This window comes from Colletotrichum aenigma, assembly GCF_013390185.1.
Source record: "Colletotrichum aenigma strain Cg56 chromosome Unknown KSG_Cg56_contig02, whole genome shotgun sequence".
In the NCBI taxonomy this organism is placed as follows: Eukaryota; Fungi; Ascomycota; class Sordariomycetes; order Glomerellales; family Glomerellaceae; genus Colletotrichum; species Colletotrichum aenigma.
Window position 1 is genome coordinate 2,610,010 of NW_023500908.1, and position 12,111 is coordinate 2,622,120.

Below are 12,111 nucleotides of genomic sequence, written 5' to 3' on the forward strand. Positions count from 1 at the left end.
ATGAGACTGAAATCACAGAAGATGGGGCCATTACCTTAAGCGAATTGGACTTGCACAATATTAGTCGCATCGATGCTACGCTTCACGGATTCATCAGTCAAATACGATGCGGCAGCAGTCTTATGTGCCGAATGTCTAATGCATTGGGCTCCTTATGATACAATGGATAAGTTTACAATGAGCAAAATCAAATGCGATGCAATACACTACAAGCAGGCACCCGGAGCTCTAATTAACCCAGGTACTCCTTCAGCTCTTCCGTCTCCTCTAACAAGGTGTTGAACGAGAACGGTGCAAAAGGCCAACCAGCGAACTCAGCGAACTTGGAAAAGGACTCGACCCAGGCCAATCTGAGAGAGTGCAACATGGCACTGGTACCCTCCATCAGGACGAGAATGGCAATAGCTGGGACGGTTGTTAGCAGGCAAGAAAGATGAAACGGATGGCGAACACTCACTAAGGAAGAACCACAGATAGAAACCAATGACAATGGCAATAACACCAAGGACACCAGTCATGGGGAGGACGTTGTTGAGAGTCATGTTCCAGAGCACAACACTGAGCTGCTGGTGAGCAAGCGACAGAGCCCAGAGACGGAGGTAGGAAGCCGTGTGGGAAACACAGTTCAAGCAGAATTCTACGGGTGCCGTTAGCATTGTCTTCCCAAGCAGCAAATGCGGTTGACTTACCAATCGTGTGAATAACCTGGTGGATCATGACTTCACTGAACTCAAACTCCTCGTGCTCGCCATCGCCGTGCAGGTCCTGCGTGATCATACCAACGCCTTCGCCATCTGACTCGAAGCTCGGGCGGCCGTTAAGCGGCTGCGCCTCGTCGTCGTCGTCGCCATCCAGAGCACTAACGCGAGAGCTCTCGCCAATACCCCTATAGCCCTTGGCGCGAGCGTGGTTGTGCTCCCAGCGGAGCCAGAAAGGCTTCAGGAACAGGAGAATAGGAACTTGAATGAAAGCAAGCAGCAAAAGAACAACCTGAACAAAGCCCTGTCCGTTGTAAAGCTTCTCGGGGGTGGAACCGGGCGACAGGAACATGTAGATCAACATGTTCAACAGTCCGGGAGGACCCTCCGTGACCGAGGGGTCGTACCAGTTGACGGTCCACTTGTAGATGATGCAAAGCACCAGGTAGCCGAAAATGGACTGGAAGAAAATCATGCCGGGAACGAAGTTGCCCCAGATGTCGACCTTCTTGTTGAAGTGCTTAGCGTTGACGTAGGAAAAGATAAGAGAGTAGGTCATGTGTGCCCAACCGAGGACGATGGACATTTTCATCTTGTAACTGTTGCTGAAGAGGAGGTCGTTGTCGGTACCGTGCCATCTCCAGTCAAGACCGAAGGGGTAGCGGTAGCCCTTGTCGTTGAGCTTGCCAACAAGCGTTCTGGTCTCAGTGTAGTTGTCACCGGCATCCCACTCCCAGGCGCTGTCGAACAGCGTCATAGACTTGGAGAAGATATCGTTGTAGATGAGACCAGTGAAGAGCGAGAAGAGACCCATGACCAGGGCGATGTATCTGCCGTAGTACATCATGGCAAACAACTCGAAGCTGACCTTCTTGAGAGGTTTCTCCCAGTAGATCATGGCGAGCGCAGCAAGCGTCATGATGACAGCGTGACCGAAATCACCGAACATGACGGCGAAGAGGAAGGGGAAGGTTACAATAACCGGAAGAGCCGGGTTGACCTCCTGGTAGGTGGGAGTACCGTAAGCGTTAACGATGGTCTGGAAAGCCTCGGTAAACTTGTTGGTCTTGATGTACGTAGGAGGGGTCTTGTTGGTGCGAATCTCGTTGATAATGGAAGGCACCGACAGGCCTGCACGGTTCGTGACGTCTTGCAGGGTCGAGCGAATTCGTGGGAGGTCGTTGGTCGGACACCAACCCTCAGCAATCAGCGTACGACGGGCACGGTCGTACGAGAACAGGTTGAGCGTGTTGTAGACAGCCTTCTCCTTGGTGACCAAGACCATCCAGGCGGACAGAGCCTGGCTGATCTGCTGCAGCTCCGCGTTGAGAGTCTGCTGCGTGTTGCGAAGAACGTTCTGAACATCGTTAAGGCGAGCGTTAACCTCATGGATCTGGTCGCGACGGAGATCGCTGTTCTCGTCGACGTTGTAGACCTCGGCACCCATGGACTCAGAAATCTTGCGAATCTTGGCGAGAATCTCCTTGCCGTGGGCGAAGATCACAAAGACGTTCTTGTTGATCTCCTCGTTGTTGGTCGGGTCGACGAGCGGCTCAGGGATCTCGGACTGGTTCATGTACAAGTTTCCACGTAGGGTTCTCCAGAGGATACGCTCGAAGGAGGCGACGCGGTCGCGGTTGATGACACCGGCAACGAAGCCAATGTTCATGCCGGAGAAGGAGCGCTCGACCTCGGGGGCCGAGTTGTGCTGCTCAACGTCCTGCAGCAGGGGAGCGTCATCGTTATCGGTGGACGCGCGGATCTCTTCAACGTTGCCGTGAGCTCTGTCGAAGAAGCCGCCAGCCTCACGGAGAACCCAGCGCCACTCGGTGAGCTCGACCTCGCGCTTCTTCAAGGTCTCGTAACTGTCATTGAGCTGGTAGACACGCTGCTCCAAGCCCTGGCTGCGCTCAGCCAGCTCGTCGATCTCCGAAGTAGAGGGATTGGCGAGGCGCTCCGCATCGACATCGAACTTGCGGAGAGGAATTCCGGCCTTCTCCATCTGAGCATAGAAGTATCCTGATGATATATGTTAGCTGGGGTTTCGATCGCGTTCGTCGCGGGCCGGGCGCGGCCTGGGGATTGATGACGTACGCAGCTGGCGTTCGACATTGTCGAGTCTTCGAATCTCTTGAGTGAAAGTGCGCTGGAAAGCGCTGACTTCGCCATTGAGCTGCGATGGGATTTGATGGTTAGCTTCGATAACGCGGATGAGACTCGGGGGCTGACGACATACATCGCGGAACTGGAGGAGACCAAGCTCTCCAAGTGCAGTGACAACCTCGCGACCTATTTCGTTGGAAATGTACAGCTGCACCATACTCATGTTCGCCGAGCGAAACATGGTATCCTGTGCCGGAGCCATCTTGATGGTGTGGCGGGAGCTCCGAAGCCGTGAGTGGGTGGTTGAGTTCAAGCTTGACGATAGCAAGGGCCAAACACGGAGCTGCCAAGTTGATGTCGTTGCCTCCAAGGGGAATGAGGCTGAGCCGAGCACCGGAGCAAGGTTGTTCCGTACTCAGATAGACGAGATGTGGCGCGAATTGAAAGTGGGCCGTGGCGGTGCACTTTCCAAAGAAATATTTTTGGCGATTATCCACTGCAAATTCTCACAGAACTCTTTCCTCAACAACAACACGAACAGTGATCGCGAACTGTCAGCTGCTTGCTGCCCCCTCGGCGCAATCGATCTTCTTAATTCTGGAAGTCGAAGAGAACCAAATTCTCTGCGCTGTAATGTCGCGCCGTCCTACGTTGTATCTGAAGGACTTGCCAGCGCAGCGCTTATCGCGATTGCCAGAGCTCTTGTTCTCTTACCACGTGCTTCGTGAACTAATCCTAATTACCACAGTAATGGCGCTTTCGAAGCTTTGTCGGCACCTCAATGGTCGAACAAAGTCAATATGACGCCTAGAGCAAACCCCATATACTCTGCCAAGAGTAGTCTACGTCGTGTTACAAAGTCTTAGCCTTGCAATTAAGATCTTTGCGTCAAATCAAACGAGATACATCCCATCACTGTAGAAGCAAATTTTGTTTTGCAGAGCCATTCATTATTTTCTAAATTCTCTACTCGACTTCGGGCGGGGTATGTGACCCTTGCTTGGTATCAAAGCTCCTTTTTCTCCTGCTGAGCGGAGGCAGCAGACTCTGACTTCGCGTTTGCGGCTCCGGCGGGCACCTTGACCTTCGCCTTGCCCTGCTGCTGCTGGCCCTGCTTGGCCTTCAGAACGAGCCCCAAAATCGACGTGATCAGCTCCGTGAGGAGAGTGACCATACCGTTGCACGCCAACTGCCACGACACGATGCTCACGCTGCCCATCGGCGCCTTGGGGAAGGACATGAGCCACTCCGCGTAGTACGGAAACCATCCGTAAGGCAGCCAGAACATGGGCTCCTTGGAGTACCAGAAGGGCAGGCCATATTGGGGAACCTTCGTGACGAGGAGTCGGAAGCCGGTGAGGTAAGTATCGAACTTGGATTTCGCTCCTTCTTGGGATTGCTCTGTGACAAAATACCTGCGTCAGTGACTGCTTTGCAAAGTCGAAGATGCATCTGTATCCGGAGGGAGCGGGGGAGGGCCACGTACTGCTCTTCTCGAGCTGGTCCAACAACTTATCGTGCGTCCGGCGCAGCTTCGCCCACTTGGCGAACTCGTCCTGGCTGCTAGTCGCATTCAGCTCCTTTCGCACTTTCAGGAACTCTGCCTGCAGCTGTCGGTGCTGCTTCGCCGTCTTGGAGGTCGAAACGGGGAGGTAGTTGAGCAACGTCCAGAGCTGGCCAGCAGTTAGTCGTGGTCGATCTTTCCGCGACCGGAGCGGCCGTCAAAGCACAAAATGAGACACGAAAGGGGAGAGGGGAAAAATACTCACCAAGCTGTTGATGGTGGCAGCTCCGATGGAGTTGACCAGGTGGGAGACCACCTCCAGCACGAAGATGATGACGAGCAGGGAAGGCATTTTGTCGAAAGGTCGGCGGCGCTTGGAAGATTCAGAAACTCGCAAGCGGTCGGTTGCTTATCGGCACATGCTGCGCTGGGGGAGTTTGCGTTGGGCGAGGCTGGTCGATTATTGCAAACGATGTGTGACGACTTTCCGGAGAAGCCCTTTAGCGGGAGGAAAACGTGGTCCTATGTCATTGCCCCGCTAAAAGCGTAGCGGGTTGGCCCAACCATCGAGGTAGCCAATCATCTCCACCACCTTTCTACCTCACCTGGTGCATTCCTCGCAACAAGACAACAACGGCATCAACGTCTAGATCGGCAATTGCATAGTTTCGAGGCTTTCACTTGCATCTGTGGCACTGCGGATATTCTGGAGTTGCTGTTGCATGTGCTTTGTTGCGTGGCATCCCAGACATGCCGTGAGTCAGGCCAGTCACCGCCAACGCCAATGCAATGTCGAGAGCACTGGACAAACATGTCATCGCGGCCTTGAAACAAGGCGATCACCAAAAGATCTTCAACGAAATCGCCGGGCTCTTTGAAAATCCGCACGACGAGCGTCTTCTTGAAATCGAGATCCTAGGCCGCAGCCACCCCATCAGCCCGGAAGCGAACTTCCTAAGAGACGATAACGCCGTCGCCGTTCCCAAACTTCGACTGGTCCAAGCCTTCGTCGTCGCGCGGCAGATCCTGCAGAATCATCTGGCCGATGGCACTGTGGGAGCGGGAAAGCTGCGGCTAGCGACAGGCGCTTTGCTCCTCATGGATCCCGAGCACCTGACGGCTGCCAACACCAGGAAACGTCTTCTCCAGAGCGAGATGTCTGCAGGAGGCGATGTGAGATCGGCATTGATGCAGGAGAAATGGTTTGTTGACAGCTTGCTCACCAGCCGACTTCACCGGCACACAAAGTCACCGACGCTATGGAGTCATCGGCGATGGCTGCTTGAGCGTTTCCGTGAACTGGGACTGCCCGTTGCCATCCAACAGGATGTCGAAGCAGTCATCATGATAGCGGGTGAAAGACACCCACGAAATTACTACGCCTGGGGCCATGCACGATGGTTGACGAAAACTTTCGAAACTGCTTTCAGCAGTGAGGATATCTTCCCGCTCATTCAGAGTGTCAAAAGGTGGTCCTTTAGACACCACATAGACATCTCCGGATGGTCATTCCTTGCTCATCTCTTGGGTGAGAGCCGGAGCAACTTTGATAACCAAGTCTTCTCATCGGTGTTCAAAGAGACACTTGACCTGGCCGAGTCTTTGCGGTGGGAGAACGAGTCAGTATGGTGGTTTCTGCGTACCACGGCATCCGACACAGCAATGGGGCAGGCTGGCCTAGAACAGTTTGTCAATGTCCAGGAGAAGCTTTCTGCTACTGCACGTGTAGACTCTACAGGATTTCGAGTCTTGTCAGCGGCCCGGAAGTGGTGCGATGTGTATGGCTCTCATGGCGAACTTATTCCGAGCGCATTAGAACAAAGCTACAAAATTGAAGCTTAAAAACCTCGAGTCGCGTGGGTGGCGCTTGCGGCGTTGCCGTTTGAACTGGGAGGCTATTTTGAGGACCCTTGAACCTCATTTGTCGTTCTGGGTTGAGCCCTGAAATTGGTCCCATCGCGTTGGTGAAATACGAGCGAGCCTCGCGACGTTCAAGCGCAAAAAGACACGGCAGTAATGCTCACATTTTCAAGGAATTCCCTGCACCGCAGATGGGAAAGCCGCGTGCAATCACATTCTTGCTCGCGAATTTTGACAGCTGCTGCTCAAATTGTCGATAGACTGGCCTTGCTCACTACCGTGCCACAGCGGTCGTCGTGCATACCTCGGTTTAATTGATGCATTCCTCAGCAAGCCACCCCCAGGATGGTCGGTCGTCGGTGATAAGAGGCTGAAACTTTTTGGCGATGGGCCCCTGTCCATCATATCCACAAATGGACGCCCCTGCTCCTCTGTCGAAGTCAGCAGCGCGCGAAAAGAATCGGATCTGCGGACAGTGTGATGTGGTCGTGGAGCCGCCAGCGGAGGGCAAGGACCCCGGATGGACGGCGCCCAAGGCCTCCGTCATTCTCAAATTTATACGCAGCAAAATGATGTAGTCGATGGGCATGACATCTGCAAATACCCATATGAAGGCCTTGCAAGCCCTCGGCCGTTATTCAAGGCGACAGATGGCATTGGCTTGTTAGTGCATCGGCCTGCAACGAGCCGGCTGGGCTGGCGTTTGTGCAGCGCCATGTTCGGGTCAGGAAGACGCCGGCCGAACAAACGGCTGGGGGATGAGGCATTTGCGACGGCGTTGGAAAGGCCTCGCCAGCCTCGAGGCTGTGGGCGGCCTTGTGACGAGAGCCAAACGGCTTAGTGACGGGGATAGCTGTCAGTTGTAAGATTGACCAGAGGAAATTTTTGGCGCAAGAGGAAAAGGCTGGGGATCGTGTAATTAGCAGTAGGGCTCAGGTGGCTCGAGGCAGATTGAACCCTGGGGGCCAACGGCGCAGGGTCGACAAGACTGATGGGTTTCACAGCAAATCGAACCTCTACCACCAATGTCCCCTCTTTTGCGTATGATTGAGTTGGTCGATCGTCTGCCAAACCCCAGACACAAACGCTTCAATGTCGGGCCAATGCAGGCTGAATCAGCTGGGGGCCCCAGAGGATGGAGAGTGGATGCGGAAGTCGAGAGTCGAGGAAGATGAGAGGTGACGAGAGAACGGCCGAGATAGCGAGTCTAGACGAACAGGGAGAAGACGGAGGAGGAGCAGGCTGCAGCGGTGGGAGGTGGCGAATGGCTCGAGCGATGAGCAGCAGTGCCAAATCGTAGCCAGTGAGCACAGAGCAGTGGACGACTCGACCTTGAGGAGAGAATTTCCCGAGTATCCATCAGGCGGCAAGGGATTGAAGGGAGATCCAAATGACATGGAAGCACGAGCCAGGCTCAGCGGCCGCCGTCCGTGGGATCGTTTGCGTGGTTATGAACGGAAAGCAATAGGCTGTGGCCGAGTCCGCCGAGAAATGATGCACGTTCCCGGAGGGGGAGACTACATTGACAAAGGGCTCGAGATTGCATGCAGCGGCGATGGATCTCGAGGAGTCGAGAGTTGTAGACATGGAATCGACGGTAGGTAAGTTGCGGCTTGCTGTTGAAGTTTCCGAACCCACGGGCAAGGCTTTTGGCTCTCAGCGGGATTGCGAGTGTGAGACAAACGCGCACAGGTTGCGCAATGTCGAAGTCAATGGGGGAGGTCTCAAATGAGCCGTCGTCCGGTCTGGCTACCAGGGTCGACCTGGAGAAGAAAGCTTGGGAAGGATAGGCGTGGTTGCTTGGGCTGGAGGCGATGGCCCGAAGCAGTATGGAGGGGACATTGGAAGTGGAGAGAGAGTCTTTAGAGCAGCGCTCCCTTGCAGCTTGTTTTCCTAGCGCTAAAGCAGGCAAGGCGGCTTTTTCGGTGGCTGCGGCTAGCAGTGAATTGGCTTTCTCTCGCTGGTCGTTTGCCCACGGTAACGGTCAGAGTGCGAGGGAAGAGGCAATTAACCGGGAGGGGCCACGAGGTTGTGGCTTGCTGAGAGGACGTGAACGGCATCGCGAGGAGACGGCCACCTGTATGCCGGGAGTCGAGGCTGAGGTCAATGAGACTCGATTGCCGGGCTCGAATATTCGAAGAAGGCCGGGACCTGTTGCAGCCGCATGCGAAGGGTTCAGTCGAGTTGCAATTGACTGGCGGGATGATAAGGAAGCACGGCAGCCGAAAGCTTGCGGTCCGTGGGAGCCCGTAGAAAGAATGGGTGATGAGCGGGTGCCCCTGAAGGCAGCGTCCCAAAGAGGAAGGGAGTTGATGTTCGCCAAGGGGGAGCTACGCGTAAAACAGCCCGCCAATCAGGACGGGAGGGGCAAGTGCCGGTTGTCAGTTCATCCCATCACGGATCCGTCTGTTTGCGTGAAACGTTCAGGCGTTGAACGGCAGCAAAACGCGCTGAACCAGCTTGTCTGCCAGTGAATAAGGTAGCCGCGGACAGTGACTGTCAGCGCTGTCAGGTCCTTCCCCGTTGACCCGTTGACAGCAGTGTCCGAAGTCTGTCGTACCTGTGAGGTAGGTTGGTGGTGTGTGGTCTGTTCCCTGGGAAGAGATACGTGCATGAAGCCACGGACCAGGCGTCCCCCCACCACGGACGCGACCCAGCAGATGCCAGGGCTGTCATTGGTGGCAGGGGCTGCCTCGACCCGGGACATGGCTGGATGGCTTTTCGATGGTAAGACAGAGGCGACAGCTGGGAGAGCCACTCATCATCATCAACCACTTGGACCAGCAGGACGAGTTGCAGAAGGAAGGGGCAGAATTGGTCAGACGGGACTTGTTGCGTAGCATACCTTGCGTGCATAGGTAGCTACTAACTCCGTGGCCTGGTAGACTCTAGTGTGAGTGAGGTAAGATGGAAGAAGCACCGGACTCTCAGTTCCCCTGCGCAATTGCATGCATGTGTGCAGATCTGCTGCTAGCAAGCAAGCAGAAACGGGCAGGCTATCCACTTCCACCGGGCTAGCACCTGGCCTCTCTGGCCAATAATCACGACAGACGTCCAATCTCTTTCAGCAGGTCCCTTTCTCTTTCGGACAGACAGCCCTCGGAGCCGTGGCAGCGAGCCAGACTGCCAGCCATGTCTGACCAGTGAGCGGCGTCTCCTGCCTCTTTCCCCCCTGTCACTGGGGACGCCATCAACACTGGACTGGACACTGGACCTTCCCAGACCACGACCATCGTCGCTACCTTCCCCTGCTAGCGGTGGTATTCACTGCACCGGCCTGCCCACTGGCGTCTCCTCCACCTCCGATTCGCACAGGTGCATCTCCATAACTACTCCCCACGATCCCCTCCCGCCTCGCCTCTCTTCCTCTTGCCTCTCAACCCTCCACCTCCCCTCGCCTTGCCTCGCCAATCCTCTCCACCATCCGGCGGGCATCTTTCTTCTTTTTCTTCTCGAGCCGTCCGGTCTGATCTTGATTTATTTCAAGGTCGCCCATTTTTTTGTGTGTTTTCTTGTCTTGTGTGGTTTGGCACAGATTAAGAACACCCGAAAACCAGAGATCATCGCCATCTATCTCTGCCTGTTCGACCCCAGCTCGCTTCCCTTGCAGAGAGTACAGCATCGTCCGCAGCCATCTACGCTTGTCTCATTGTCTTGCATCGTGTCTCTGGCCCTCCTCGCTAGTGGCGCTCGCCGTCACCCGTCCATCAATTCCATTGTCTTGCCCTTGGTTCGACCCGCCAGCGTACAGCATTTTCGCATCCATACGCCAACATCACTCTCAAACATTACGCATTCCTGCTTGTATACCCGCCGCCTCCCCCGAGTCCGAGTCCCGAATTAAAAGAGTCCCCTGACTCTTCGAGACTCATTCCATCAACGTTCCGCTTTACTTGCGCGACAACTAATTCTTAATACCTTAATCTGTCCTCCGCCGCGGAGTCTGGCACCCGCACCAAAGCCCGTCGAAAGCCGATTCTCCCAAAACCCAGATTTCGAGTCCCCGACGTCAATTGCTGCAGTATCTTGGTCCCATCGATCGTGTCTTGCTCAGTTGCCTCTTACCGACCCGGCGAGTTCGAATTGAGTGGTATTGACTGATTAACTTCAGTCGACATCACAACTCGTATCGATTACTGCTCAGGGCAGCCCGGCCCGTCTCGCTCTCAAGATGCGTTCAACCCAGGTTCTGGCTCACCTCTCGCTATTCCTCTCGTCTGCTCAAGCTTTCTTCCCGTTTGAGGTCGACAGTCACTGTCCATTTGTTGGCGGTTGCGGATCTTCTGGTGCAAAGGAGACTAGGGATCAAGAAGCGCTTGGAGAAGATGTGGTAAACGCCATCAAGGCCATCAAGAACCCGGCCTTCCATGTCGGTCCCCAGATTACCAGAGACTCGGTAAGTGGAGTGTATTTCGGTTGTTGGATCCGACGATGGAGCCCCATGGTCATTTCCAATCACCAATATAAGAAGCTAACCACTATGTTTGTAGACGGAGGATCCTCAATCTGACCGAGTTGCACGCGAGGTCGAACGTCTCACTCGCAAGTATGCGAGGTTTCAATCCGCCGAGGTAGTCAGAGAGAGGGCTCGCAATGTCAAGAGACAGAGCCTCTACCGCATCATCACCGCAGCGGACACCACCCTCAAGAATGCCGCCCCTGTCGCTCAGGATGGCACGGACTTCTCTTACTTCGCCCAAGTCAGGTTCGGCTCTCAGCAGAAGGCTTTGTGGATGCTCATCGATACCGGAGCTGGCACTAGCTGGGTGATGGGCTCTTCCTGCAAGTCATCCGCCTGCGAGAAGCATGGCTCCTATGGTCCAACCGACTCCGACTCGTACAAGGACCTTTCTGAAGGCTTCTCTGTTGCCTATGGCTCTGGATCAGTCAAGGGCCAGAAGATTTCAGACACCATCTCATTTGCCGGCATGAACTTTGACTTCCAGTTCGGTGTTGCCAACGAAACCTCCGACGACTTCAACCACTTCCCCTTTGATGGCATCCTGGGTCTCTCGATGGCAGGTGGCGAGACGGAGAACTTCGTTCAGGTTGTCCAGAACTCCAAGCAGCTTGATGCCACCATCTTCTGCGTCTATCTGAATAGAGCCGCTGACGGACCGAACACGAGTGAAATCAGCTTTGGTTCCTGCAACCCCGACAAATACACCGGCAACTTCACTTACACCGCTGTTGGCTCTGAGAACGGCGACTGGGCGATTCCTTTGGACGGCATTGCTTACGACGGTCAGAAGTCCGGTGCGGCTGGCAAGCTTGCCTACATTGACACTGGAACGTCTTACGTCTTTGGACCCCAGACTGACGTAGCCGCATTCCACGCCAATATCCCTGGCTCATCCTCGGAAGATGGCACCACATTCAAGGTGCCGTGTGACAGCAACAAGGACGTTACATACACCTTTTCTGGTACCAGCTATGTCATCTCTGCGAAGGACTGGCGGGGATCTCAGAACAGCGATGGCACTTGTACGAGCAACATCTATGGGCATGAGGTCGTACCGGGAGCCTGGTTGCTGGGTGATGTTTTCCTCAAGAACGTTTACGCGGCCTTTGACAAGGACCAGAAGCGTATTGGTGAGTCTCATCAAAGAAAATAGATGCATCGGCCATATGCTAACCTTTTTACAGGATTTGCAACCAGGAATGATCCCCCGCCGACCACCACTACTACAACGGCTGATGCCACCGCCACACCCGCAGTTGTGAACCAGCCCGGCATCACCACTGTCGTCTCAGCAGGGACGACGGCCACTCTTGGCCTCAGCGGCCATGAGACGTCTGCCGCAGCCGCTACGCAGTCCACAGGCACGCAATCTGGCGCAGCAGCCTTTGCCTCTTTTGCCTGGGTCAACGTCGCTGCCGCTGCGTCCTTCTGCCTCTTCACCACGTTCGGATTCTACTGAGGAGTTGTTGTTTTATTCATCAAGC

The 12,111-nt window shown here is 54.9% G+C and overlaps 4 protein-coding genes across 4 annotated transcripts; 2 read left to right on the forward strand and 2 right to left on the reverse strand.

Annotated features, from left to right (window-relative positions):
* Positions 1 to 232: 232 nt before the first annotated feature.
* vph-1 (V-type proton ATPase subunit a) lies at positions 233 to 3,063 on the reverse strand (the record flags this gene model as incomplete). Its single annotated transcript, XM_037318018.1, has 5 exons — positions 233 to 405; positions 458 to 637; positions 690 to 2,717; positions 2,793 to 2,871; positions 2,935 to 3,063. The coding sequence occupies 5 exons, from the start codon at positions 3,061 to 3,063 to the stop codon at positions 233 to 235; spliced, it is 2,589 nt and encodes an 862-aa protein (XP_037183805.1).
* A 744-nt stretch (positions 3,064 to 3,807) lies between these two features.
* GET1 lies at positions 3,808 to 4,657 on the reverse strand (the record flags this gene model as incomplete). The annotated part of the gene is made up of 3 exons (XM_037318019.1): positions 3,808 to 4,202; positions 4,288 to 4,474; positions 4,571 to 4,657. 3 exons carry the CDS (start codon positions 4,655 to 4,657, stop codon positions 3,808 to 3,810), a joined length of 669 nt encoding a protein of 222 aa, XP_037183806.1.
* Positions 4,658 to 5,094: 437 nt separating this feature from the next.
* On the forward strand, positions 5,095 to 6,147 carry ptar1 (Protein prenyltransferase alpha subunit repeat-containing protein 1; the record flags this gene model as incomplete). Its single annotated transcript, XM_037318020.1, has 1 exon — positions 5,095 to 6,147. One exon carries the CDS (start codon positions 5,095 to 5,097, stop codon positions 6,145 to 6,147), a length of 1,053 nt encoding a protein of 350 aa, XP_037183807.1.
* Positions 6,148 to 10,336: 4,189 nt separating this feature from the next.
* ctsD (Aspartic-type endopeptidase ctsD) lies at positions 10,337 to 12,086 on the forward strand (the record flags this gene model as incomplete). The annotated part of the gene is made up of 3 exons (XM_037318021.1): positions 10,337 to 10,561; positions 10,656 to 11,757; positions 11,812 to 12,086. The coding sequence occupies 3 exons, from the start codon at positions 10,337 to 10,339 to the stop codon at positions 12,084 to 12,086; spliced, it is 1,602 nt and encodes a 533-aa protein (XP_037183800.1).
* Positions 12,087 to 12,111: the final 25 nt, after the last annotated feature.